Source organism: Halichoerus grypus, chromosome 12, assembly GCF_964656455.1.
Source record: "Halichoerus grypus chromosome 12, mHalGry1.hap1.1, whole genome shotgun sequence".
In the NCBI taxonomy this organism is placed as follows: Eukaryota; Metazoa; Chordata; class Mammalia; order Carnivora; family Phocidae; genus Halichoerus; species Halichoerus grypus.
The window spans coordinates 99,499,979-99,527,530 of NC_135723.1; the positions used below are offsets into that span (position 1 = coordinate 99,499,979).

The following is a 27,552-nucleotide window of genomic DNA, read 5'->3' on the forward strand; positions in this document are numbered from 1 at the left end:
AGTATAGACCCAGCAAACTACAACCTTGATAATCCGAGAGGTAAAGACGACTATAGATTTCAGTTTGGGTCCTAACACGGGCCACGTGAGACGCGAGCCGCTTCATCTTGTTCGCCACATTTGCTGTTTCTGCAAATGACGAATGTCTCTCCATCACAGATTTGTGCCACTCGTTGTAACGCACCGGCCCGCTCGCACCCCGCCCATTGCCGCCTTTCCAAGCTGGGCTGCCCTCCCGCCGGAGCGCCTCCCTTCGGGCGGTGCCTGCTCACTGGGCCTTCAGGAAGAAAGCGCTCCCCAGAAAGAGCCCCGATTCGGGGCTGGGCCCTGAGCTCTTCTCTGTTAAAGCCTCCGGGGGTAAGGAGAAAACAACCCTCGGGCGCCGCACAACCACCGCCGGGGCGGAAGTGGCCGCCGGGGCCGGCAGGGGGCGCGCTGCGCGGGCGGTGCGGGCCTGCGGCGCGTCTAGGCCGAAGCTGTTCCCAGGGTGCGCTCGGTGCCCACAAAGCGCCAGCTGAGGGGCCGCTGCGGGCCGAGCGCCGCTGAGCCTGCCCGCCACCCAGCTTCACCCGCCGGCCGCCGTGCCTCCGCTGAGTCCCCGCGCCCCAAGCAGCCGCGCGAGCCCGGGCAGGGAAGGCAGGGCCGGGCGGGCGCCGCCTGCGGAGAGGCCAGGGGCCGGCCTGCGTGGGACCGCGCGGCGGCGGCGGCGGCAGCGACTCCGGCGACTCCGGGCCGGGCCGGACACAGCGCAGGGCCATGGCCGAGGCGGCCCCGGCTCCGGTAAGGGCGGCCCGCGCGCCGAGCGCTGCGAGCCCGGGACGGTGTGGCGCCCAGGGCTCTGCGCCGCGGACCCGAGGGAGGGGAGCGGGACGGGACGGCCGGCCTGTCAGGCGCCGGGCGCTCCCGGGGTCCCGCTGGCGGGGAGGGGCCTGAGGCGCCGGGTGGGACGCCGACGCCGAGCTCAGGGCCGGGAGGGCGCGTCCCCTCCCCCATCGCGAAGTCCCCGCGCCTCGGGTGCGAGGCCCAGGGCTCCCCCTTCCCATTTGGACGTTTGTGGCGGAGAGCGCCTCTTCCGCTAATGAAAGAGGAATGAGTGGAGAGGGGCTCCTCCCGCTTGGTGTCAGCCCCCTGCCGCCGCCAGACCTAGGGCAGTTCGCTCGGTTTGGGTTTTGCATCCGCGGCTCTGGGCTCCGGGAGCCGTCCGCACAAAATCACCTTCGGTGCAGTCCACCTGAGCCTCGCACAGCCGCAGATGCGGCGGTGACGGTAACGGCGAGGCGGGAGGAGGGACTGCGTGAGCCCAGGGATCCCCAGGGCCCGGTATCTGACAGTGCCCGCCACGCAGGGGGCCCTCGGTCAGGACTGCTGAAGGACGGACTGGCGCGGGTTCCGAGGATGGGATAAGCTTGTGTGTGTTTATTCATTCCGCGGGTGTTTACCGCAGGCCCGCGGCGTGCCAAGCCCTCTCCCAGTTGCTATAGCTGCAGAGATGACCAAGAGAGTCCCTGCGCACGAGAGCCACGTAGGACCAATGGGGACGGGTCCAGTAACAGGATTGAAACATGCTTTGGGTTTGTCAGCGAAGAAGCCTTTGGTCACCCCAAGGAGAGCCGTTTTATGGGTCAGGGGCCAGAATGGGCAATTGAGGAGTGCTGGAAAGTGAGAAGGGAAGGAAAAGAGGGAACAGTAGCAGTGGGGTGGGCAGTAGGGCAGAGGGGAATGCTGTCTCTATCCTGGGACCTATTTTCCTTTTTCCGAGTTTGTTTTTTTTAATGTGGTAGAGGTGATCCTGTCTCTAATGCCAATCCTATCTAAGAAATATTATGGAAACTACAAGTTGAACTTTAAATTTTCTAGTAGTCACATTCAAAAAGTAACAAATCGATGAAATTAATTTTAATATATTTTATTTAACCCAATGCATACAAAATATTTCAGTGCATAACCAATATTAAGAACTTTTTTTTTAAAAGATTTTATTTATTTATTTGAGAGAGAGAATGAGATAGAGAGAGCATGAGAGGGGGGAGGGTCAGAGGGAGAAGCAGACTCCCCGCTGAGCAGGGAGCCTGATGCGGGACTTGATCCCGGGACTCTAGGATCATGACCTGAGCCGAAGGCAGTCACTTAACCAACTGAGCCACCCAGGCACCCCAATGTTAAGAACTTAATGAAGTTGTACATTTTTTTCCCCATACTGAGTGTGCAAAATCTGGTGTGTATTTTATACTTATGGCACATCCCAATCAAAATAACCACATTTCAAGTGCTCAGTAGCCATATGTGGCTACCACATTGAATAGTGCAGGTCTTTCTTACAGAGAAGAACCAGGAGAGACTGAAATACCATAAAAAAGAGAAAAGAACAATGTCCCTAAAAATGTGGAAGGAGTTGACATTCAGAGCCTAAGTGGAGAGATTAGTTTTAAATAGGATCAAACTTTTTGCTGTGGGAAGGGAGAAAGCATGGGTTAAGCTACTGATGAGTTTGAAGTGGCAAGGGGTGTGGAAAAAAAGGAGAAAGTTGAGAGAGTTTCAGTCTCATTACTCTAATTTTTTTTCTCAAAGTAGGAGGCCATGTTGTCCCCTGAGATTGCGGGGGCCTGCAGTGGACAGGAGTCTTAGTGCTCCACGCATGCTCCTGGCACCAGCACCAGCAATATCAGCATCAAAATGCAGAATCGCAATTTTCCTCCCAAACCTACTGAATCGAAGTCTGCATTTCAGCAAGATCTCCAGATGATTCTTATGCACATTACTTTGAGAAGCGCTGTACTAAAAGTTTAAGGAGTGTGCTGGGGGTTTGTAGTGGCCACTTTATGGAATGGGAAGAGAAGCACTGGGTGGGGGGGGGGGACACCAGGCAGCACTGAGTTCCTGCTTTGCTTAGAAACCATTGGTGTGTGGTGACACCAGTTTTCCCTGTTGTGTGACTTCCTTTAGTAGGGTTTACCAGCTTGCTTATAGGAAGAGAGGAAGAACAATTAGACAGATTCAAAGCTGGAGCCGGTGAGGCAGAGAGACAGAAGGGGGTTGAAGGTGGTTGAAATGATCAACTGAGGAAGAAAACAAAGCCTGGAACAGGCTAGTAAGCCAGGAGCAAAAGGCATGGTGGGCATGGTGAGGGGTTTAGTAGGATTGAAGAGCAAGTATAGCGGATGAGCTGGAGAGATGAGAGGTTGTGGCCAGGGAGGGCATTATCAGATTCATGGAGTTGGAAGGCTTTGTAGAGGTCATTCTGGTCCAACCTCCTATTTGTTGTCAGAATTTTTTTTAATACACTTTTTGTTTCGCAGCATTTTCAGTGACGAGGCAGCCTGTTATTTTCTTGGAGAGATCTAGTTTCAAAAATTATTTATATAGGCCAGGGTTTGCCTGCCTGAAAATTCCATGTTGGTTCTAGTTCTGCCCTCTGGAGTAAACGCAGTATAATATTAAACAAGTCTGTTCTGCCTTCTGTTTCATAGCCATCAAATATTTGACAGTAGCCATCATGTTTTCTCCATACTCAACATTCTCAGCTTTAATTAACTATTCCTGAATGGTGTGGTGGTGGTTTGTAAGCAGGGTGGTGGACAGGGCCAGAGCATATGTCATTAAAGGGTTTATCAGAGGGCAGTGAGTTCAGTGAAACCTGGAAAGATCTGATGCACTTTAGGCCTTTTCCAGAAATAGAGGGTACAGCAGCAACCTGAGCCCCTGGACAGTTGGCTCTAGGGCCTAGCATCCCAGGGAATATGCCAGGTTGGTTCTCTATCCAGTTTCACTCATTCACTGTCTTACTTAATTCATCTCTGAACCACCAAAGCAATTTCTCTTGGCTTTTGATGCTGATGAGCTCCACAAAGATGAAGCTTATGCAGGCAGTATGAAAACTATATTTAAAGTCGTCTCAGCTGGTTAACCAGTTAACCAGTCCTGCTTTGATTTTAGTTTGGATTAGGGCTCCTTCCAACACTCAATGTCTTGTCTCATCTCTCCACTGCATATAGACTTCTGAATGGGACTCTGAATGCCTTACATCCCTGCAGCCCCTTCCTCTTCCCGCGCCCCCAGCAGCAAATGAGGCGCACCTGCAGACCGCAGCCATCTCCTTGTGGACCGTGGTGGCAGCCGTGCAGGCGATAGAGAGAAAGGTGGAGGTCCACAGCCGGCGACTCCTACACCTAGAAGGACGGACGGGGACAGCAGAGAAGAAGCTAGCCAGCTGTGAAAAGACAGTGGCTGATCTTGGGAACCAGCTGGAGGGCAAGTGGGCCGTGCTGGGGACCCTGCTGCAGGAGTACGGGCTGCTGCAGAGGCGACTGGAGAACTTGGAGAACCTGCTGAGGAACAGGAACTTCTGGATCCTGCGGCTGCCCCCGGGCATTAAAGGAGATCTCCCAAAGGTAATGCCCTCCCTTCTGGCTGGAAAGTGGTGCCACTAGTCCTTAGATGAGGAGGAAGGGATAGTGTTGGCCAATCAGGCTAAAGGAAAGATGAAGGTATTTTTTTGTTTATCCATTTGGGAAGCATTTCATGTTCAATTTAGCGATGATTTGAAGTGTCAAACTTAAGAATGGAAAACTCCAGTTCAAAGTTGACTACCTGGCAGATAGATTTTTTTCTCTTATGCTTTTTCCTATCCTTTGCCTCTGAGTCACTTTTTTTTTTTTTTTTTTTTAAGATTTTTATTTATTTGTTTGAGAGAGAGACACAGCGAGAGAGGGAACACAAGCAGGGGGAGTGGGAGAGGACCCTGGGATCATGACCTGAGCCGAAGGCAGACGCTTAACGACTGAGCCACCCAGGCGCCCCCTGAGTCACTTTTTTCTTTGTTAACCTGCTTGCTTCAATCTTGGTGTGGAAACTAAATTAAATATCATTTAAATCAGCCTGTTTGAATCTTTTGGTAGTTCTGGAGAAAAAGAGGAGGACAAGGGAAGAGCTGTAGAGTAAAGGGTTAATAGAAGGGTTTGGGGCTCTGTAGATCCAGCATTGACATGTTCCTGTCCCTCAGCATCCTTTACAGAAGTGTGCTGTGGTGCTAGGGACCGGCTCTGCTGCAGGGAGTAGCCCATGAACCAAAAGAAGATAAACATCCTTCCTAAGCTATGGAATACAGCCTTGAGACATCTAGTTTCCTTGGGCACATACTGTTTGCTCCATATCTATATCCTGAAGGCACAGCATTGAACAATTCATACAAGCTTCCCTGGAGCTTAAATTTTAGTGGAGAAAGAAAGATAATAAATATAAACATACAAAATATTTCACGTAAGTGCGTAGATAAAAATAAAAGTGCTATTTGGTGATTTATTTTAGATGGGATTTCAGAGAAGCTATCATAAAGGCGCTAATATTTAGGCTGAGACTGAATGACAGGAAGGACCCAGCTGTGAGAAGATCTGAGGAAGAGCTTTCTAGGCGGAGAGAATGCCCAGTGCAAAGTCCTGAAGACACAAACAAACATGCAGCACTCAGGGCAAGGGGAAAGGCCCATTAGCTGGTGTGCAGTGAAGAGATAGGCATATGCCTGGAGAAGTGGGTAGGGGGCAGGTCATTCAGGGCAATGTTTTTCAGCCCTGACTTTTTACATTTTGGTGGACATCAGAGCTAGAGATTCTGACTTAGTGGGTCCCAGATGGGGTCTAAACATTAATAATTCTTTTTTTTTTTTTTTTAAGATTTTATTTACTTCAGAGAGAGCATGCAAGCATGAGGCGGGGGTGGCGGGGGTGAGGGAAAAGCAGACTCCCCGCTGATCAGGGAGCCCGATGCAGGGCTTGATCCCGGAACTCTGTGATCATGAACTGAGCTGAAGGCAGACGCTTAACTGACAGCCACCCAGGCGCCCCAACGTTAATAATTCTTACAGCTCCATAGTGGAGTCTGATATGCAATTGGGGCTGTGAGTCACTGATATAGGGGTCTGGAGACCAAGGTAAGGAATTGGTTTTATCTTGGGTGTAATGGAAAGAAATGGAAGGTTTTAAGCAGAGGAGTTCTATCTGATTTATATTTTGAACGAATCGCTTTGGCTGCTTTGTGGAGGACTGGTCCAGGTGGTAAGAACAGAAGCAGGGAGAACCAGTAGGCAGCTGTAATGGTGGGAGGGATGAGAGTGGCTTGGGTGAGGGTAGCAGTGGAGGAGACGGACAGTGGACAGATTCAGGACGTTGGGTGGAATTGATGGGTAGGAGTCACTGATGGGAATTAGGGAATGAGGAACGAAGAACAATGATCATTGTAAATTTACTGTATGATAACACACTTAGAACAATTGGTTATTTTCATAAGAACCCTAAGGGCGCCAGGGTGGCTTAGTCGGTTAAGCGGCTGCCTTCAGCTCAGGTCATGATCCCAGGGGCCTAGGATCGAGCCCCACGTTGGGCTGCTTTTCCCTGTCCTCTGCCTGCCACTCCCCCTGCTTGTGTTCTCTCTCTCTCTGCCAAATAAATAAATAAATAAAATCTTTAAAATAAACTTAAAAAAAAAAAAAAGAACCCTAACTCGCTCAAGATCATATAGTTTGGAAATACAAATAATAGAGTGGTATCATAACCCAGTTGGCTCCAGAGCATATGCTCTTACCCACCTTAGGTTTACTGACTGTTAGGCTTTTGGCTTGAAGAACCAGATGGATGGTGGTGGCATTTACTGAGATAGGGAATGTCTTGAGGAGTGGGAAGGAATGAGGACTTCTCTTTTGGCAGTATTAGGTTTGAGATGCCCGTGACACATTTAGGAGAGATGTTAAGTGGTCTCTGCAGCTCAAAGATGAGAAGTATCTGGCAGTCACTGGTGCACAGATCATATTGTAAGTCATGAGACTGGAAGTCATTGCCTCAGGAGAGAAAGTAGAGAAGCAGGAGGAAGAGTCCAAGGATCATGCTCCAGGAGCAGGCAGGGCCAGCAAAGGAGGCTGAAAAGGAGTGGCCAGTGAGGTGGGAACAAGATGGGAAAGTATGTGGGGTCAGAGGACAAGGAGAAAAGGCATTGAAGGAGAGAGTTGTCGTTCGGGTTGCATGTTACTGAGAGGTCTGGAAAGATGAGGACAGAGTATGATTTGGCAACACAGACCCAGCCGGTGACCTTGCCCAGAGTTCTCTTGGCCCCATGCATGTGTGTCCGGGGGTGGGGTGGGGGATAGAAATCTGAAAGGGGGCAGGTTGAAGAGTGAGTGGGAAGAGAGAACAGTGACCGACTTCTCTGTCCAGGATCACAGGGAGGGACATTAGTCCACATCTGACAGAGAACCTTCCCCAGTATGTTTCACTTGTGTGTCTGCAGCCTCTCCCGGAGTTCTGTGGGATAATTTAGACTTAATATTTGCCATAAGATTAGCAGAAAAGGTAAATTAAAGTGTGTATCCATTATCTTACCTGGATAAATGGATAACATTTAAATTCTTGGGGTGCATTTAAACTCCTGGGGTGCCTGGGTGGTACACGACTCAGTTTTGGCCCAGGTCATGCACCATCCAGGCGCCCCAGGAGTTTAAATGTCCCTCTGCCCCTCCCTCCCCAAATAAATAAATTCTTAAAAAAAAAAAGTAAATTCTCCATCTTAAACTCCAAAATCATATATAAAATGTGATTTTTCTTAAAGATTTCTTCTTGAAATTAGAATATACTGAAGATTTACTAGCTTTAAATATGGGAAGTAAATTTGTGACTTTGTTGAAAATGCTCTTATTCTGTCCTTACTTTTGAGGGCCAAGTTCAGAATAATTTTCCCACAGTTTTCTTATTAGTTGCAATTTTTAAAATTGTGGTAAAATTGGGGCACCTGGGTGGCTCAGTTGGTTAAGCGTCTGCCTTCGGCTCAGGTCATGATCCCGGGGTCCTGGGATCCAGTCCCACATCAGGCTCCCTGCTTAGTGGGGAGTCTGCTTCTCCCTCTCCCTCTGCCCCTCCCCCCACTCATGCATGCTCTCTCTCTCTCTCAAATAAATAAAATCTTTTTAAAAAACCCTTTTAAACAGATTCACATGGTGGCAGAGAAAACAGGCCAGCTTCCTAAAGTTAACCTATTAATCAGTCAAATCCTTCACTTATGAATATATAACCTAGCATTACTCAGTATTAAAAAAAAATTACAGCACCAGGATGAACAAACACTACAAACTAGAAGAAAGTACTACAAACTACAATCCTGGAAGAAAAAAAACACAAACAGTGAACTAACAGACAAACCTCTAATACATATTCCCAGAGAAATTCAGATATTGCATCCATTTGAAAAAATTCCGGCTGCTTCAAAAAAGGAGCTAGAAATAAATATTCTTGAAAATTAAATTGTTAAAATAAAAATGAGAAAGGCTGGAAAGAAAGGTCAGGGAACTCTAAAAAGGTGAATAACAAGAAGGGAAAGTTAGAGACAAAGATGATCCATCTTTCCAGCAAGAAAAGGAGAAGTGGGGATGAAATATTATAAAAATAGAATTATGGAAGAAAAGGTCCCAGAGCTGGAAAGACACCCATTTTCTGACTGAAAGCTCATACCAAGGTTCTGACACAAATATTAAAAGACCTACCTCAGACACAACCTCAACACCTTTTAGAAAAACAAGTACAAATGGAAGATGAAAACTTCCAGAAAGAAGAAAATAGACTTCTTACAAATGGATTTGGTATTTCTTTGGAATACCGAAATATTAATTTGGAATTGAGTTGGCCCTAAGGTTTTCATCAATGGCATTTGATGTTACGAGACAAAGGACGAATGCCCTTAAAGTTCTGAGAGAAACGGAATATTATTCAGCCTTAAAAAGGAAATGCTGACACACTCTTAACATGGGTGAACCTGGAAGGTGTTATGCTGAGTGAAATAAGCCAGTCACGAGAGGACAAAGATTTCACTTATATGAGGTCCCCAGAATAGTCAAATTTACAGAGACAGAAAGCAGAATGGTGGGTGCCAGGGGCTGGGGCAGGAGGGCTGGGGTGAGTGTTTCATGGGGATAGAGTTTCAATTTGGGATGTTCTGGAGATGGACAGTGGTGATGGTCACACAGTAATGTGAATGGACTTCATGCCGCTAAACTGTATTAAACATAGCTAAAATGGGGCGCCTGGGTGGCTCAGTCAGTTAAGCGTCTGCCTTCAGCTCAGGTCATGATCCCAGGGTCCTGGGATCGAGTCCCGCATTGGGCTCCCTGCTCAGCGGGAGGTCTGCTTCTCCCTCTCCCACTCCCCCTGCTTGTGTTCCCTCTCTCGCTGTCTCTTTCTCTGTCAAATAAATAAATAAAAAATCTTAAAAAAAAAAGATTTAGGGCGCCTGGGTGGCTCAGTTGGTTAAGCGACTGCCTTCGGCTCAGGTCATGATCCTGGAGTCCCAGGATCGAGTCCCACATCGGGCTTCCTGCTCAGCAGGGAGTCTGCTCCTCCCTCTCATGCTCTCTGTCTCTCATTCTCTCTCTCACAGATAAATACAATCTTAAAAAAAAAAAAAAAAAAAAAAAAAAAAAGATTTAAAAAAACATAGCTAAAATGGTAAATTTTATGTTGTATTTATTTTACCACGATTTTTAAAAAATATTTATTTATTTGAGAGACAGAGAGCAGGAGCGGGGGGGGGGGTTAGGGAGAGGGAGAAGCAGGCTCCCTGCTGAGCAAGGAGCCTGACATGGGGCTCGATCCCAGGACCCTGAGATCACGACCTGCGTCGAACCCAGACCTGAGCCACCCAGGCGCCCCCATGTGAGTCTGTTTAGCCAAAAGATCTTTCCTTTACAGGAGAGAGCTGTCTCCACTGATGCTAGATCTAGGTGGGCTTCACTTTGAGGTGCTGTGGCAAGGAGCAAATAGGGAGTGCAGGGGCCACCCAGAGGCCAGGAGTAAGGCAGTGCTGTGTTGTCAACACCCAGTACCCTGGGACCGCATGCCGTCTCCAGGGAGGCTGTTCCATTTCCTTAGAGGTGATGTCTTCGGTGTCAGCTTTGGGGTCAATGCTTGCTGCTGCTTAGTCGCTCTACCAGGCCTGCTGAAAGGACCGTGGAGGGCCTGCTGTTCCGAAGACAGACCTTCAGACTGCAGTCTATAATCACTTTTATTCCTACTCCGTGTCTCTGCCAGCTTTGAGCTTGGAATTCTCTGGATTCCTCAACTGTAGTCCCTCCTGTGCGTGGTCGCAGAGCTGCAGCTTCCTCACGCACCCTGGGCCCCAGCGCATGCCCGTCCTCTGTGTCTCACTGAGAAGCTCATCAAAAACTCTGGTCCTGGGCGCCTGGGTGGCTCAGTCGTTAAGTGTCTGCCTTCGGCTCAGGTCATGATCCCAGGGTCTTGGGATCGAGCCCCACATCGGGCTCCCAGCTCGGCGGGAGGCCTGCTTCTCCCTCTCCCACCCCCCGATTGTGTTCCTTCTCTCGCTCTCTCTCTCTCTGTCAAATAAATAAATAAAACCTTTAAAAAAGAAAAGAAAATATGCTATTGAGTATCTACATTTGTCCCCACCCTGGCTTTAGATGCTGAGCAAAGTGTAAAATGAATAATCATAGTTCTAGTCTCTAAGAACAAAATTTCTAGTTGGAGGCAAAAAATTCCAGAAATGAAGCAATTGGAAAATAAAGCCAGTTACCTCATAGTCTTGTATAGACCTTTGTTTCTCAATGGCTGTGTTAAGTTTATGAAGATGAGTATGTATTTTTTTTTTTAAGATTTTATTTAAGAGAGTGAGAACAAGCAGGGGGAGCAGCATAGGGAGAGGGAGAAGCAGGCTCCCTATGAGCAAGGAGCCTGATGTGGGACTCGATCCCAGGACCCTGGGATCATGACCTGAGCCAAAGGCAGACACTTAACTGACTGAGCCACCCAGGTGCCCCAAGTATGAATTTTTTAATTTTGGGAAAAAGAGTGTGTGTGTGTGTGTGTGTAGTAGTTACCAAGAGTCTTTCTTGTTCTCTGATTTTTCTTTTTTCATAGCATCCTGTTTTATTTTATGGGTGGTGTTATATCTCTTAAATCTTTGTGGGGATACTAATTAGAGAGGAGTTGGTGGTGGTATGGTTTTGTTTTTTAAATTATGTTGCCTAGGTATTTTTGTTCTTTACACATTTTCCTCCCTCATATTATTTTATTTATTTTTTAAAATATTTTATTTATTTGTCAGAGAGAGAGAGCCCAAGCAGGGGGAGCAGTAGGCAGAGGGAGAAGCAGGCTTCCCGCTGAGCAAGGAGCCCAATGCAAGACTCGATCCCAGGACCCTGGGATCATGACCTGAGCCGAAGGCAGACGTTTAACCAACTGAGCCACCCAGGCATCCCTCCTCCCTCATTTCAGTCTTTATTGTTCATGTGGCAGTCTTTTCTAACTGGTCATTGAGACTTAGTGCTTAGCTCTTATTTAAGAGTTTAACTATAGAAAGCTGTCAGTGATAGGAGGTTGAGTTGGCCTTATGATGATGAGCAGCTGAACACCAGAATGAGGAGAGCATTATACTAGGTGATAGTGTCCATACTAGGTACCTGGGGAGGCAACTCTTATATTTCTTTACAGAAGAACCTTCTAGTTTTTACCCAGGGGAAAGTACCTAGCTTTAGACAAAACTATGCTGGAGGGTCGGGGGATTCTGTTCTGCATATGACCATTCTCTACACGAAGCCTGAATTCCAACTAGGCCACCTTCGGAATTCTCCTCCAAAAGTACTCTCCAGTCTTCTGTGCTTACATGTTTTCCTGTTCCCATCAAGCCTGTCTGTCTTTTAGGACTAGCCAGAGCCCCACCTCTTCTAGACTCATCCCAGCCCCATTATAGCTTGGTATCCAAAATTTCTGGTCCATGTCTTTAATTTGAATATAATTATGTGCTTATTTTGGGCAGAAACCATTTTTTTTATAATCTTGATAATTGGATAAGCCTTGTACTTAGTGGATATTCAGAATATGTTGTATTATGTGAATTAAATACTGCTTGGCATTGGTGCCTATCTATGAGGAACTGTTTACAAGTAATATCCTCCAACTCCCAAAACTTGGAACCCTAAAGTTTATTACCGTTCTCCCTGAAAACATCTTCAACTCCTGGAGCTTGGATCTGTGCCTTAAGTTTTTCCTCTGTCCTTCCAGCAACTCACAGTTTTTTGTGACAAGTAGGTGCTCAGATAAACGGAATGACTGAATTGCAGCAGGAGGGACTAACCCCAGTGTGATTATAATTTCAGGTGCCTGTGACATTTGATGATATCTCCATCTACTTTTCCACTCCAGAGTGGGAAAAATTAGAAGAATGGCAAAAGGAACTTTACAAGAATATCATGAAGGGCAACTACGAGTCTCTCATCTCCATGGGTGAGGCCACGCTGTCACCTTTTGAATGAGGTGACCGCAGCACTAAGGGGACTTTGTACAGGCCCTTGTCCTCCAGCAGTTCTCATTTTCACTCTGTCCTCACACACTTGACATTCTGATCGCAAACCAAAGATTTCCAGTTTGCCCTTGCTAAATGGAAAATCATAATCTCTCCTTCTGCCAATTTGCAGGACGGAGAATGCAGCTCAGAGTTCTGGCTGGGCCGGCAGGGTGGTTTCCATGGGCGTCCTTCACCTTGAAACGGCCTTGTTCTCCACCTTGAGGCACACTGTCCCTGTCCCTCAGTGAAAGTAGCAGGCGAGCAGTGCTAACGAGGCATGTGTGCCTTCCCACACGTTACCTCTCCTCTTACATGCTTTCCGAAGAGATAGCGTCCATACAGGAGGTGAATAGATGGGGCCGAGTGGTAGAGATTCTGAAAGGAATCCTCTGGGACCATGGACCTCAAAGCCTATAGCTCAGCCTTAATGGCAGTTCGTTGTCATCCTCATTGATCTCTTGGTCATCCCCCCTTTCCCTTCTTCCTCTCCTAGATTATGCCATGAATCAACCTGATGTCTTATCTCAGATTCAGCCGGAAGGAGAACATAATACAGAGGAGCAGGCAGGACCAGAGGAAAGTGAGATTCCCACAGACCCCAGTGAAGGTAAGTAGCAGAAGAGATTATCCATTCCTTGTCTCCCTTTCCTGGTCAGAGACAGTGGCTCAGAACTGAGTAAGCAGGGCTTAGGGCTTCCAGAGCCTCTCCATGCTGAAGCAGCTAGGAGAGAGTACTTAGAGATTACTGGTCCTTTGCCTTCTTCCGTCATTACCACGAATCTGAGGCTGTTAATGGTATTCCATGACAAAGTTCTGAGACTTAATTATTTAACAAAATAAACATATCCTTAGATGGCAGGGGAAGCAATTATGCTCATATGAGGAGAAGTGGCTTCAGTGAGTGTACACCTGATTGTTCAGAAGTGCTGGGGGTGGGCTGGGAGTCCACACGGTCCCTCGGAGACGCACTGAACCAGCAGAGGATGTCCACCTGGGCCAAGCGGATTTTGCCTGGTTTGGGAGCCAGCCAGCATTAATGAACTCTCCCTTGTTTATCTGGTTGGTAGCTGCTTCATATTGTGTGGGAAAGACTGCTCACCCAAGTCCAGTTGAATTTTCTCTGAAGTCCCACCTCTGCTCTCAGAAAAAGCTCATCATTTTGTTCTTTGCTGGATAGAAAGCTCCCAGAAAGTTCATCCTTCAGACATCTCTATTAGATGAACTTTTCTTACAACCTACCCCCTCTCCCATACACTGTTATTTTTTTCTAACATTTTATTATGAAAATTTCCAAACAGAAAAGTTGAAATAATTTTACAGTGAACACCTAGATACCTACTACCTGGATTCTACCACTAATATTTTACTCCATTAGCACGTATTTATCCATCTCTGCATCCCTGTCAATCCATCCTCTTTTCATTGTATTTCCAAATCAATAAAGACATTAATACATTTCCCCATTAATAGTTCAGTATGAATATCATTAACCTAGAGTTCACTATTTTTTTCTTTTGAGGTAAATTTTACATACAATGAACCTTTCAGATCTTAACATTCTTAACATTCTGACTTTGGAGGAATGCATGTATCTGCCACACATTTTTTTTTTTAAGATTTTTTAAAATTTATTTATTTGAAAGAGAGCACAAGCAGGGGGAGCGGCGGAGGGAGAGGGAGAAGCACCCCCACACATATTATTTTTTAAGAATGTGTGGGTGAGGGGCGCCTCAGTCAGTTAAGTGTCTGCCTTCGGCTCAGGTCATGATCCCAGGGTCCTGGGATTGAGCCCCACATCGGGCTCCCTGCTCAGTGCGGAGTCTGCTTCTTCCTCTCCCTCTGCCTGCTGCTCCCCTTGCTTATGCTCTCTTTCTCTGTCTAACGAATAAATAAAATTTAAAAAAAAAGAATCTATGGGTGATTGTATTAAGCAATGTAACAGATTGAATTTGATTAACTTTATATCAGGGATATAAATAATAAATCTGAAATCATATCAAAAAGTTGGGTGACTTGATTACAGTAATTATTGGAAATTACTCCTTAGGGGCGCCTGCGTGGCTCAGTCAGTTAAGTGTCTGCCTTCGGCTCAGGTCATGATCTCAGGGTCCTGGGATCAAGTCCTGCATCAGGCTTGCTGCTTGGCAGGAAGCCTGCTTCTCCCTCTCCCATTCCCCCTGTTTATGTTCCCTCTCTTGCTGTCTCTCTCTCTCTCTCAAATAAATAAATAAAATCTTTAAAAAAAAAAAAAAGGAAATTACTCCTTAGTTTACATTATTAGTTATCTGACATAGTTTTCAGCTAGTATAAATCAGTGTGTCATTTTATTTTTGGGGACAAATGGCAGAGATGTAAGTAACTTGGTTTTGTAATAGTATATGAAAGTTTCATTTCGCTGCCATCTTGTCAGTTCATTTTTACCATGGTTTTTAAGACTCCATTTGTGGGTGGTCAACCAAATATGTTAATACATGTTTACATAAAATTAAAACAAGCAGGGGCACCTGGGTGGCTTGTCGTTAAGTGTCTGCCTTCCACTCAGGTCATGATCCCGGGGTCCTGGGATCCAGTCCCGCATCGGGCTCCCCACTCGGCGGGAGGCCTGCTTCTCCCTCTCCCACTCCCCCTGCTTGTGTTCCCTCTCTTACATTCTCTCTGTCAAATAAATAAAATAAAATCTTTAAAAATAAATAAAAATAAAGATTTTATTTATTTGAGAGAGAGTGAGCAGGGGGAAGAGCAGAGGGAGAGGGACAAGCAGACTTTGTTCTGAGAAAGAAGCCCAGTGCAGGGCTCAATCCCATGACTCCAAGATCACCACCTGAGCCAAAATCAAGAGTCAGATGCTTAAGTGACTGAGCCACCCAGGCAACCCTATTTTTTTTTTTTTAAAGATTTATTTATTTATTTGAGAGCGAGAGAACGCATGTGTGAGTGCGGGGGCAGGGGTAGAGGGAGGGGGAGAGAATCTCAAGCAGACTCCCCACTGAGCGTGGAGCCTGACAAGGGCTCCATCTCATGACCCTGAAATCATGACCTGAGCTGAAATCAAGCGTCAGACACTTAACAGATTGTGCTACCCAGGTGCCTCAGTACTGGTTTTCCTTAAAAATATGCTCCAGGGGCACCTGGGTGGCTCAGTCGGTTGTGTCTGACTTTGGCTTAGGTTATGATCTCGGGGTCCTGGGATCGAGCCCCAAGTTGGGCTCTGTGCTCAGCAGGAAACCTGCTTCTCCCTCTTTCTCTGCCCCTCCCCCCGTTCATGCTCCTTCTCTCTCTCTCAAATAAATAAATCTTCAAAAAAAAAAAAATATATATATATATATACATGCTCTAGGCTGTGTTGGTCCCCAGTGCAACCCCCAGGTTCGGTCCTTTACTAGGAGGACACACAGGATTCAGCATAAAGTCATGTTTAGGGTTAAGGTTTATTACAGCAAAAGGACACAGAGCAAACCAGCAGAGATAAAAAGCACACAGGGCAAAGTCTGGAGGGGACCGGGGGCAACCTTCCAGAGCCCTCTTGCAGTAGAGTCTTACAGGACACATGCTGTTCCTCCAGCAGTGAGTTGTGACAACATGTGCAGAGTGTTGTCTCCCAGAGAAACTCATTAGAGAATCAGCATCCAGGGCTTTCACTGTGAGCTGGTCATGTAGGCATCCTCTGCCTCACACATACCAAAATTCTAGACTCCCGGAAAGAAGACAAATGTTCAGCATCAACTACACTACACAAACAATTTAGGCCTGGTGAAGCACTCCTAACATTGAGGGGAAGTTTTCTATCAGCATAGGGATGTAAACCTTGCAGGCAGGCCCTTCTGAGGATAGGCAGCCAGATTTTCTTTCTCCTAACACACGAAAAATCCTGATTCCTTTCAGTGGAGAATAGTAATAAACTGTCTGCTTATTAGGGCTCATAACAGATTTTTTTTTTTAAGATTTTATTTATTTATTTGAGACAGAGAGAGAGCACGAGCAGGGGGAGGAGCAGAGAGAGAGGGAGAAGCAGGCTCCCCGCTGAGCAGAGAGTCCGATGCAGTACTCGATCCCAGGACCCTGAGATCATGACCCGAGCCAAAGGCAGACGCTTCACCGACTGAGCCACCCAGGCACCCTGGGCTCATAACAGATTGTTCCACACAAATATGAGGCAGGGGTACTAATTCTAGGCCACTTTAGTGATGTAACTAATAAAATGTCTTTTTGATAGATTATTCTCCATTTACAGTTTTGTTTTTTTTTTTAAATAATTTCTAGGGGCGCTTGGGTGGCTCAGTCATTAAGCATCTGCCTTCGGCTAAGGTCATGATCCCAGGGTCCTGGGATCGAGCCCCGCGTCGGGCTCCCTGCTCAGCGGGGGAAGCCTGCTTCTCCCTCTCCCACTCCCCCTGCTTGTGTTCCCTCTCTCGCTGTCTCTCTCTCTCTGTCAAATAGATAAATAGAATCTTTTTTTTTTTTTTAAAGATTTATTTATTTATTTGAGAGAGCGAGAATGAGAGAGAGTACATGAGGGGGGGAGGGTCAGAGGGAGAAGCAGGCTCCTCGCTGAGCAGGGAGCCTGATGCGGGACTCGATCCCGGGACTCCAGGATCATGACCTGAGCCGAAGGCAGCCGCTTAACCAACTGAGCCACCCAGGCACCCCTAGATAAATAGAATCTTAAAAAAAAATAATAATAGGAAAGAAAAAAGGCAAGACACAAAATTTAAAAAAAAAAAAAGTAGTTTCTATACGCAAAGAATCAAATTTTTTTTTTTTTTTGCTTTTCAGCAAGCAGCTTCTCTAAAACATCGTAGTTTTAAAAATCAATTTTCACATACTGTGTAATTTGTTGTTAGACTCATGTGTTTATGTTGGAATATTGATATAATTTTAGAAACCTTAATTTCCTAAAATACATTTGGATTTTATCCATATTTCTTATAACATGAAGCCCATAATTTATTATCATATTTCATTCTGCAGCTTTAGAAGACCTGTGCATTATAATTAAATATATAGGTAGAATGGGTAGAATGGATTTGAGGATAGTAATGGTACCATGTGACACCCCTTTCCTTTTATGTCCAAATATCTTGGAATTAATTTTACATTCTGTCTCTATCCCCATCATCTGAATCCGATGAAGGGAAAGAAAAATTATTATATCTCCCTAGGGAATAGTCATTGATGCCTACTGTCTTAGATAAAATTGCATACAATTAGTGGAGAATAGTAGTGAATGGGAGAACACAAAAAAATATAATCTTGAGATTTTCTGGGATTCTTTAACTATATCACCAGGGCCTCATGCAGACCAGCTGTGTGTGGGGCCACTATTTGGTCACTTATAGTTTGAATATTGAACTACCAAGTTTTTAGAATTCTTTGGAGAAAAACTTGACCCAGGAAGTTCAAATGGAATAATTACTGAAAGTCCATTATCTTTGTCTTTCTTCTGGTTCAGAAGCCATGAACTCACGCCAAGATTGTAGAATGACCTGGAAGTAAAGCAAATTTATTTCTAAATCTTGCAATTGTGGGGAGACTTCGGGGTCATTGTTTCATGTGCATTTCCATGATCCCCTATCTGCGTCTGTTCACTCTGGTCCAGCAAGGCCATCTCTTCCTAAACAAAGCCAGTGATTAAGGCATATCCCAATATGATAATCCTTTTATTTTAGTTTATCCTATTTGAGAACAAGAATCATCCTGGGGATGACAAAACTTTGAGGTTTTAACTTACTACACAAATACTTACCACATTCACCTGGCAATGTTTTAGTCCCACACCTGTTTCACAGAAAATTTCAAAAGAAAGTTTTTATATTTTTACCATTGGTTGTTTCATGTGTTAAGTATTGTTTGTTGTCTGCTTAAAAAGTCCAATCTCAGCACCATTTTAACTCGGTTTATACCTTTGTACATATCCCAGAACCTCAAGGTTCCAGCTTCTTTTCAGACAGCATGGGTCCTTACCTGTTTAAAACATACACAGGGCGCCTGGGTGGCTCAGTTGGTTAAGCGACTGCCTTCGGCTCAGGTCATGATCCTGGAGTCCCTGGATCGAGTCCCGCATCGGGCTCCCTGCTCAGCAGGGAGCCTGCTTCTCCCTCTGACCCTCCCCCCTCTCATGTGCTCTCTCTCTCTCTCATTCTCTCTGTCTCAAATAAATAAATAAAATCTTTAAAAAAAAAAAAAAAAACATACACAGACACACACACACAAAATCAGATTTCCTCATAGTTAAAATGACATTCAACCAGTGTAGACATTAAATTTTTATATATAATTGTCATCAGCTTTTCTATTTTTTTTTTTTTTTAAGATTTTTATTTATTTTAGAGAGAAAGCTCAAGCAGGGGAAGGGGCAGAGGGAGAAAATCTCAAGCAGACTCCCTGCTGAGTGCAGAGCCCTACGCAAGGCTTGATCTCATGACCCTGAGGTCATGACCTGAGCCAAAATCAAGAGTCAGCCGCCTAACTGACTGAGCCACCCAGGCGCCCCTCAGCTTTTCTATTTTTAACTTCCTCTCAAATCTAGAACCTCAGCATTTTTCCATTTCCTCCTATCTGATTAGTATTCAGTTTTTCTCTATTCTCTGGCTTTCTCCAAAGCCTGCTGCTGGTAGGAACCCATGATTTTACTTTCGTTCTATGTTTCCGTAAGTATCCACTGTTGGGGTTCCTTAGGCCTGTGAGGGATGTGCTTTGAAAGCTGTTGTGGTCGCCTGGCCAGCAGTTGCCATATTCTGTCCCCATGCAGGTGTCTATCAGGCCATCACAGTATTCAAGTTCTCTTGTTCCTTTCATTTCACTTCCAAAAGGTCCTCAGGCTATACTCCCACCACTCCCACCAAATTACAGTAGACACTACAGTATGCTGTGCATCCTATGATGTAGTGCCAAGCCCCAATTATTTAATCAAATCAGTATTTCCTTAGCTGTACTGATCTAGTGAAATGACCAGAGGAACTTTTAGCATCATTATTCAACAGGAAGGGTTAGCTTCCTGGGATTTCCCAAGTTCAGTGAAGATATACTTAGCCAGTGGGTTCTAATAACAACAGCCATTTACATTTCTGGAGAACTGGGTTGTTTTTTTTAACCACTCCAAAGCTTTTATGGTTGGCTGCTGACTAATGTAACAAAAGATTGGAAAGAATCCAAATACCCATCAATAGGGCACTCTTGAATAAACAATGGTACCGCTACATAGTACAGCTATAAAAAGGAATGAGAAAGATCTCTATACTGCTATACACATGCCCAGAATATATTGTCAAGAAACTGGGATACAGAATAGTTTGATTAGTATGCCATATAAAGAAGAAAAACATGAAGATGTATATATATTTGCTTCTATTTTTACAAAGAAACAGTGGAAAATTGAAACAAAAACCAGTAAGAATGGCTACCTATACAAGGAGAGATAGATTTGAGATGGAAACTAGTCCTCTCTGAATGTATCTTATTTTATAGTTTTGATTTCGGAACCTTATAAATATTTTACAAAATTTAAAAAACAAAAATTTTTAAAAATCAGGCACAGGCTGAAATGATTACTGTATGATATATATGTAACATAAATACATAGAATAGATTTCTTCCAACTGACTAAAACAATATTTTAACTATATATCCCTAGAGGGATAGATCCTGAAGACTAAAAGTATCACAAAATAATCTTAAATTGAGTTCATATTTTTGTTTATAATATTGGTATTACTTTGACACAAGTATTCAGATAAAGCAAAGATTATGTTAATGTCATCAGGAACCAAAATTTTCAGGGTTAGGGAGAAAAGATACAAGTATAAAATCAAAGGACTTAATTAAAACCCTGTAATCTTAAATATGAATCATAAATATTAATATAAACTCATGACACTTTTTCTAAAAGATATGTATTTTAATAGCTCTGTCCATGGAAAGGAGCTAGAAGCAACAACACCCTATGAGCAGTTAGCATCCTTATCATCCAGATTGCATTCTCTAAATTCCATTTCTCAGATCAGTGATTGTGTGCATGGAGCAGGAAATGTACAGGATGAACCTGGGATAGTCTGTCACCCCAGAAATGAAGGAAACTACATGTTTGATGATGTGAAAAGACAGAGCTGCTCTGAAGAGGCTCCTGCTGGCCAAAGAAGGGACAATTTGAGCAATGGACTGAAACTCATCAGATAGATAACATTCTATGAGTTCATAATGCTAAACCAAAAAAAAAAAAAAGTCATTTGAATGACATTTGGAGGTTTCTAGAGCACTAACTCATTCAGAAAATTAATGAAGAGAATCAATTATGCATTTTAAAAGTCTCATAGTTTTAATGAATAGAAAGTTCCTCCTCTGGATATCTGCGAGAAGACCCTCTTCCTCAAACCCAGTCTGTCCCCTCCTGCTTTTCTCTTTATATATGTGTGAGTATAAAATCTGGGAGAAAAGAAAGAAAAGGCTGGACAATGTTTAATACATTTCATCCTGTAGTTTAAAGTCAGGAGTTGGTAAGGCAACCTGCCGCATGTGCCCAAACCTGTGTCTCCCCAGTCTCACCGCACAACCTGCCAGTCTTTCGGGCCTCAGTCTTGTCAAACCTGCTATTTCTGCTTTGGGCACACCTTTAGATTTCAGTGGTCTCTAACTGATTTAAAAGGCATTGGGCAAAAACATTGAGTTCTGCCTATCTGCTACACATAAAACCAGAACCTGCGTACAATTTGAACTTACTCTCCGCACCTTGTCAGCTTACCAGCTTGTCCTCTTAGGTCAAAAAAAGGCTACCTAGGCCTTGGCTGGGATAGCTCGCACAGCTGTTTCTGCACTGACCAAATGAGCCATGTTATGTGCAAAGCCTTGAGAGGCTGTTCTTTTTTCTTTCCAAAAGAACCACCCCCCCACCCCACCCCCGCCGCCAGGCCTGAGGGACTCACAAAGACTGCTATCCCCTCTCCTGGGGGTTCAGGAAACAATGAGCTATATCATTTAATAGGCAGAAGTAATATGATCTTTTAGAGCCCAGAATTGGGAACCTGAAAAGTATGTTTCTAAGGAGTCAGATCTGTGTTTAAAAGGACCTGACTTTGTAATTCTGGGAATGTCTTTGTTTTTTAATTAACATCTCAGAAAAACTTTTTTGGTCAATCTTGGTTTCTTCTGCTTTTTTCCTGCTATATTTTAAAGCAGGCCTTTGATAATATGGCGTTTCATCATAAATACTTCCTTACTGGCAATGTATTTAACCTCTGAAATGGAGAAAATAATCCCTCTCTGCTGAAATGGAGAAAAGAGTCCCTGCTTCATTATTTCATAAACAAAGCTGTGAGAGAAAGTAAAAACATTTTGGAAGCGAGAGTGCTAACAAAATGAAAGGCACCGATAATTCTAGATGCATGTCAGGGCATCCTCTCCAAAATAAAAACTGATTTGTTTTAAAATGAAAACAATCACTGACGTTGATTATATCATGTAAAAATACATTAAATCTGGCTTCATTTTGAACTGGTTCTCAGATGTATGCCTTTTTTTTTAAAGGCTGGTTCAGTTTTGGTTTTGTAATCAGAGATAAATATTTGGGCAAGACAGTGTTCAACAAGCCAACGTGATCATTTTCTCTTTCTGAGTCGAGCCCTGAAGGCCATTCTCTTTTTCCCCCAAATAGAGCCTGGCATTTCAACATCAGATATTCTGTCTTGGATCAAACAAGAGGAAGAGCCCCAGGTTGGGGCCCCACAGGAGACCAAGGAGAGCGACATGCACAAGGGCGCCTATGCTGGTGAGTGAGGAATCAGAGATGCCCACACCCAGCCTCCGCTTAGGCCAGAACCAACAGAGGAAGCCGAGGACAGGAGGGGGTTATGGAGGCAAGGAAGTGGAAGAAGAATGGGGAAAGGGGGGAAAAGACAGGCTCACATAAGTTAGAGATGAAAATGAAATCAAACTAAGATATATTTTAAGTGAGAAAACACTCTCTTAAGTATAAAGACAAAGTAGGTTTGTTAGAGGACGAAAAACAAGTGCACACAGAGGGACCAAAGGTATGAGAATGGGGAAAGACAGAAGAACATTTGAGGATCATTTAGAAAAGGATAGAACAAAAATGGGAGGAGACTAGCCATAGTGACAAGAGTGTCCTTGGAGAGGCACAAATGTCGACCAAGAGCTCTCCCTCAGGACAGTGATGGCAGAAGAAGCAAACAGCTTCTTTCCAAGATCCTTAGCACCATCTATATTTTGCCATCTGAATTGTAGAAGAGAACCTCAAGGCCAGAAGGAAGCCAGTCATTTATATTACTTAATGCAACCTATTTTTAAATATCTTCTATTCCCTATGTTCTTTTAGACTCTAGGAAACAGAAATAAAAAATAGCCGTTTCTGCTCCTCGGGATATTTATATCGGGCACACACACATCAGTACTGGGCGTGCCTACTGTTAAGTCTCCAGGGTGAGTGGGACGGATGACTTCTATAAAAGAAATGAGGAGTTTGGAGAACATACGTCAGTTTTAGTTTGGGTGTCTAGATAAGGCCCACAGCAGGCTGTGAAGCCAGAATTGGGCCCTGCAAGATTGGTGTGACAAGGTTGGGCATACTTTGGGAAGATGGGAAGAAAGGGATGCAGGCTACAAAAGGGAGGGCAGACTGAGCAGAGAGCAGAGGCAGAAACAGGGACTCAATTTTCAGGGAAAGTACGGAGAGCTAACAGGAAGGATTTATCTGGCAGACTGAAGGGGAGTAGGAGTGGGTGAATGCGTAATTTTAGGCCTTGTCACAAAAGGCAACAGAATCAAAGTCCTGGAGCAGAGGAGAAACCGAATGAAAGGAGAGCTGGCAAAGGTGGATGCCGGGGTTTCTCCTTTTCCGAGCAGGGAGCATTGAAGAGGCGCAGCGGCGAGCCCTCTGATGATTTGCCGCAGGGACTATACATGCCTTGATGATTATCTCAGACCTCCACTGAGCTTCCTATCTGAGCCAATTAAGAGCTCCGTGCAGTCTGCTGGAGCTGGGTAGGATTACCGGCAGTTGCCACGAGACAGCTGTTGACAGGTGTGACTCTGAGTCCTTTCTTTCAGATGAAGAGCTTGTCATCAAAGCCGAAAGCCTCGCCAGAGCCTCTTTGTGCCCAGAGGTTCCAGTCACCTTCTCTTCTCCACCACCAGCGGCAAAGGATACTTTTTCAGATGTGGCTTTCAAAAGCCAGCCGTCCGCATCCATGGCGCCTTTTGGACGTCCAGCCACTGAGCTGGCCGAAGCCTCTGAGGGCCAAGTGACTTTTACTCAGTTGGGTAGCTACCCCCTGCCGCCTCCAGCCGGGGAGCAGATATTCTCCTGCCACCACTGTGGCAAGAGCCTCAGCCAAGACATGTTGCTGACCCACCAGTGTAGCCACACGGGTGAGCCCCCCTTGTCCTGTGCCCAGTGCCCGAAGCACTTTCCCCAGCAGGCCGAGCTCAGCGGCAGCTCCCAGCCCCATGCTAGCGAGACACCCCCCACCTGCCCACACTGCGCCAGAACTTTCACGCACCCGTCAAGACTCACCTACCACCTGCGGGTCCACAACAGCACCGAGCGCCCCTTCCCCTGCCCCGACTGCCCCAAGCGCTTCGCCGACCAGGCCCGACTCACCAGCCACCGGCGGGCGCACGCGAGCGAGAGGCCCTTCCGCTGCGCGCAGTGCGGCCGCAGCTTCAGCCTGAAAATCAGCCTCCTGCTCCACCAGCGGGGGCACGCGCAGGAGCGGCCTTTCTCCTGCCCCCAGTGCGGCATTGACTTCAACGGCCACTCGGCCCTGATTCGCCACCAGATGATCCACACGGGCGAGCGCCCGTACCCGTGCACGGACTGCAGTAAGAGCTTCATGCGCAAGGAGCACCTGCTCAACCACCGGCGGCTGCACACGGGCGAGCGGCCGTTCAGCTGCGCGCACTGCGGCAAGAGCTTCATCCGCAAGCACCACCTCATGAAGCACCAGCGCATCCACACGGGCGAGCGGCCCTACCCCTGCGCCTACTGCGGCCGAAGCTTCCGCTACAAGCAGACGCTCAAGGACCACCTGCGGTCGGGCCACAGTGGGGGCTGCGGGGGCGACGGTGACCCAGCCGGACAGCCGCCTGACCCCCCGGGGCCCCTCCTCCCTGGGCTCGAGACCTCTGGCCTCGCCGTTAACACCGAAGGGCTAGAGACCAGTCAGTGGTATGGGGAAGGGAGCGGAGGGGGGGTTTTGTAAACCTCGCTCCTTTCCTGGTTATCTATGTTCTCCGGTTACCTATGCCCGCGAGCCCCTCCACCCCCCTGCAGTAATCGCTAGGTGGCCCGGCGATGAATTTGGGATCTTAGACACTTGACTAGAGACATTGCTGGAATTTTGGAACTTCATAACATCACAAGAACACGACATTTTGAAACCCAGAAAGACCTGGAAGGAAGCCCAGCATCCCGATCTTTACAAAAGTATTACCTGAGCAGAAGTTATATAAGAAGGTTGCAGAGAGGTTGGAAAGCAAGATTTGGCCCCTGTTACTCCATCACAGGGTGATAAGTTGATCATGATTGTGGCTCTAGGTGGGGACAGGTGCATGGGAAGAGCCTCCAGAACTCGAAGCCCGTCACGAGGCATGAACCTCATTAATTCCCTGATGGTAAGATGGTTGTTAGAAGAGAGTGCTGGAGCCTCGGGCCATGGTACTGCTTCTCCCTGGCACGAGCTAAGGTCTGCCCCTGTGCTCATGCACTGCCTCTCCCGGAATGGTAACTCAAGACTGCCTTCCTAGGTTTCCTAGATTAATTCTTCTAATCCATTTTGGTTAATATTGGGGGAGCAAGAAGTTTGACTTTAAAAGCTTCTTAAGGAGAACAGTTCTTTGAATAGTTTGATTTGCAGAATTCAGGCTCTTACTGGCATTTAAACTGCTAGGAACGTTTGCCGAGGTCCTGGTTAAAAAAGTGGGAGCAGTGTTCTCAGCACTAGCTTTAAAATCTAGAGAGCCCAGAGAAATTTCAGAACAGCCTAAGATTTGTGCCTGAACCATGTTTCTTAGAAGGAGTCATTTACATCAAATTTTTCCGTATTTCCAAGCTAATAAGCTGATTTTTCCGTTCCTGGTGTCTCATATTCTTGACAGTCCTCAGCAGAATAGATCACAGCACTTTCCGGAAGTGTTATGGAGCTTCAGAAAGTGCCAGTGGATCTCAGGTTTCATTTCCTCAGTTGTGAGATGATGGTGCTGTAATGCAGCTTTCTTGAGCCATCAGAGTGTATGTTCACCCCTTCTGACTCTCCCCAGGGGCAATGGGCAGAGTGAGGAACTCTGTAGATCCCTGAGCGCTGAGCACCACATACAGACAAGGACAGCCTCTTGCTGCTTGTTCTGCTTTTAGGGACCTTGGCTACCATGTGTTCTTTTGTCGGGGACATTCGGTCAGAGGAGAGTATGAGTGTGGTCCTACTCCTCAGTGGCTTTGCAGTTAGACATAACTCCCTTTCCCTTTAGAAATTGCAAATTTTCATCTGCAAAATGAGGCTGGTGAAAGGAAAAAAGTGAGCCTCTAGAAATTAAAAAAAAAAAAAAATCATAAAACTTGTGACACATTTCTTCTGCCAGAATTCTCTATCTCTGGCTTCTATCCAGGCAAAGCCACATAAGACCCCTAAATCAAAGCAGAGACATTTCTTGTTGAAACTTGATGGAACTCGATTTGTGTTACTCTTGCTGGGAGCCTGAGGTGGGAAACAAAGACAGCCCTAAGTCTTGGGCAGTAAAGCTGTTTATTCCTATACTCTGTTTCCCCTGAATCTTTCCAAGATGCCTGGAAACAAGGTCTGCAAGTACTTAGAACACTTTCTTGATGAAATGATAACAGAGAGACCCATTTTTTCCTTATCACCTAGCCCAACCTTCACCCAGCCTAGCTCTGCCTAAACACACTAGGAAAGTGTTACCCCAGCTAGCTTTGCTCCTGGGAAGGCTCTGTCTGAACATGCTCTTTAGAATGATTGCATTTATGAAACATCTGCTCTGTGACATTCACAATACCAGGGGTCATGGGAGACCTAAGAAATGGGTGTGAGACGTAGTCTGCTGCCGTAATTTATAGTCTGAAGGTGATGAAAAAATCCCAGTATAGAACAAACCAAGACAACTGACGAACAGAACCCTGGCACGTTGGGATTAAGAGCTTTCTAGCTAGAATCTGGACCCGTACCACGCGTAAACGGGGGGGTTCTGGGGCTCCCAAAGCCAGGGTTCCAGCTTCACTGCTGACCCACTAGGAACTTGGTGTGAGACCCAGCTCTGGTTTGCACCTTGGTCTAATTAAGAGGGAGAAGAATCAAAGTACTATCTTTAGGTGGTGAGCTCCCTTTTCTGGAGGCATTTAAGCATTTGCCAGGGTGTGCTTGAAAGGGATTCCTAACATGAGGTGTGATGTTGGTCTAGATAACATCAGAAATTCTTTTTTTTTAAGTCAAAGATTTAATGAGGACACAGAGCTTATTAATGAAAGAGACCTGTGGGTTAAAAGGCTGCAGATGGAGCCCACAGTCCTTTCTGCAAGGAACTGTAGCCAGCAGGGGCCCAAACTTTGTCAGGCTGTGAACACGGTTCAAATACCAATGAGGCCAGAGCCACGAAGCTCAGTGAAAGGGAATGGGCAGGGCCATGCCGGAAAGATGCAAGTAGGTGTTCTCCTAATCCTCAGCCCCATACACACCAGGGGGTTTCAGCTGTGCATTCTGGCCTCCTTTCCCGGCACCCATCCTCTACCATGTAGAACTCCAGGCCAGCTCTAGAGTTTGTTTGCTTAAGATTCAAGGGTGGATACATAAAATGCGCTCAGTGGAAAAGTTAAGTCGAACCGGGAAGGTTTCAGCGTGCGGAGAAACTTGGTCCATCGAAGGCTCCTGAGAGAAACCATGCATTTAACTGCAGTTGAAGTACCTGAGGATTGGTTGTCAGGACAAGGCAGGAAAGAGGAGAACCCAGGAATGTGCCCTTCATCAGTCTGCCCCTGGGCTAAGAAGTCTGTCACACACAAATAGGCCTATCTCCTCGGAGTAGACCCAGATGTGGACTGTAACCAGATTCACTCTTTGCTTACTAAGTTTTTCATTGTCACCATTAGATGAGCCTCTGTTTCAGCCACAGATGTGAAAATAAATGAAGTTGATTGCTTATCTAGAAAGTGAGAGGTCTCTGATCCTTTTTGCTGGATATTCGATATTGGAAACACCATAGCTGGGC

At 45.9% G+C, this 27,552-nt stretch overlaps 1 protein-coding gene across 2 annotated transcripts; it reads left to right on the plus strand.

Annotated features, from left to right (window-relative positions):
- Positions 1 to 160: 160 nt before the first annotated feature.
- ZNF398 (zinc finger protein 398) lies at positions 161 to 27,493 on the plus strand. Of its 2 annotated transcripts, none has more exons than XM_078059694.1 (6): positions 161 to 357; positions 3,993 to 4,388; positions 12,143 to 12,269; positions 12,824 to 12,937; positions 21,974 to 22,087; positions 23,386 to 27,493. In XM_078059694.1, the coding sequence occupies exons 3-6, from the start codon at positions 12,236 to 12,238 to the stop codon at positions 24,537 to 24,539; spliced, it is 1,416 nt and encodes a 471-aa protein (XP_077915820.1). In that variant the 5' UTR covers positions 161 to 357; positions 3,993 to 4,388; positions 12,143 to 12,235; the 3' UTR covers positions 24,540 to 27,493. The 2 variants fall into 2 exon arrangements, with proteins under 2 accessions (XP_077915820.1, XP_035976966.1); XM_036121073.2 differs by lacking the exon at positions 161 to 357 and adding an exon at positions 463 to 780.
- The last annotated feature ends 59 nt before the right edge of the window (positions 27,494 to 27,552 follow it).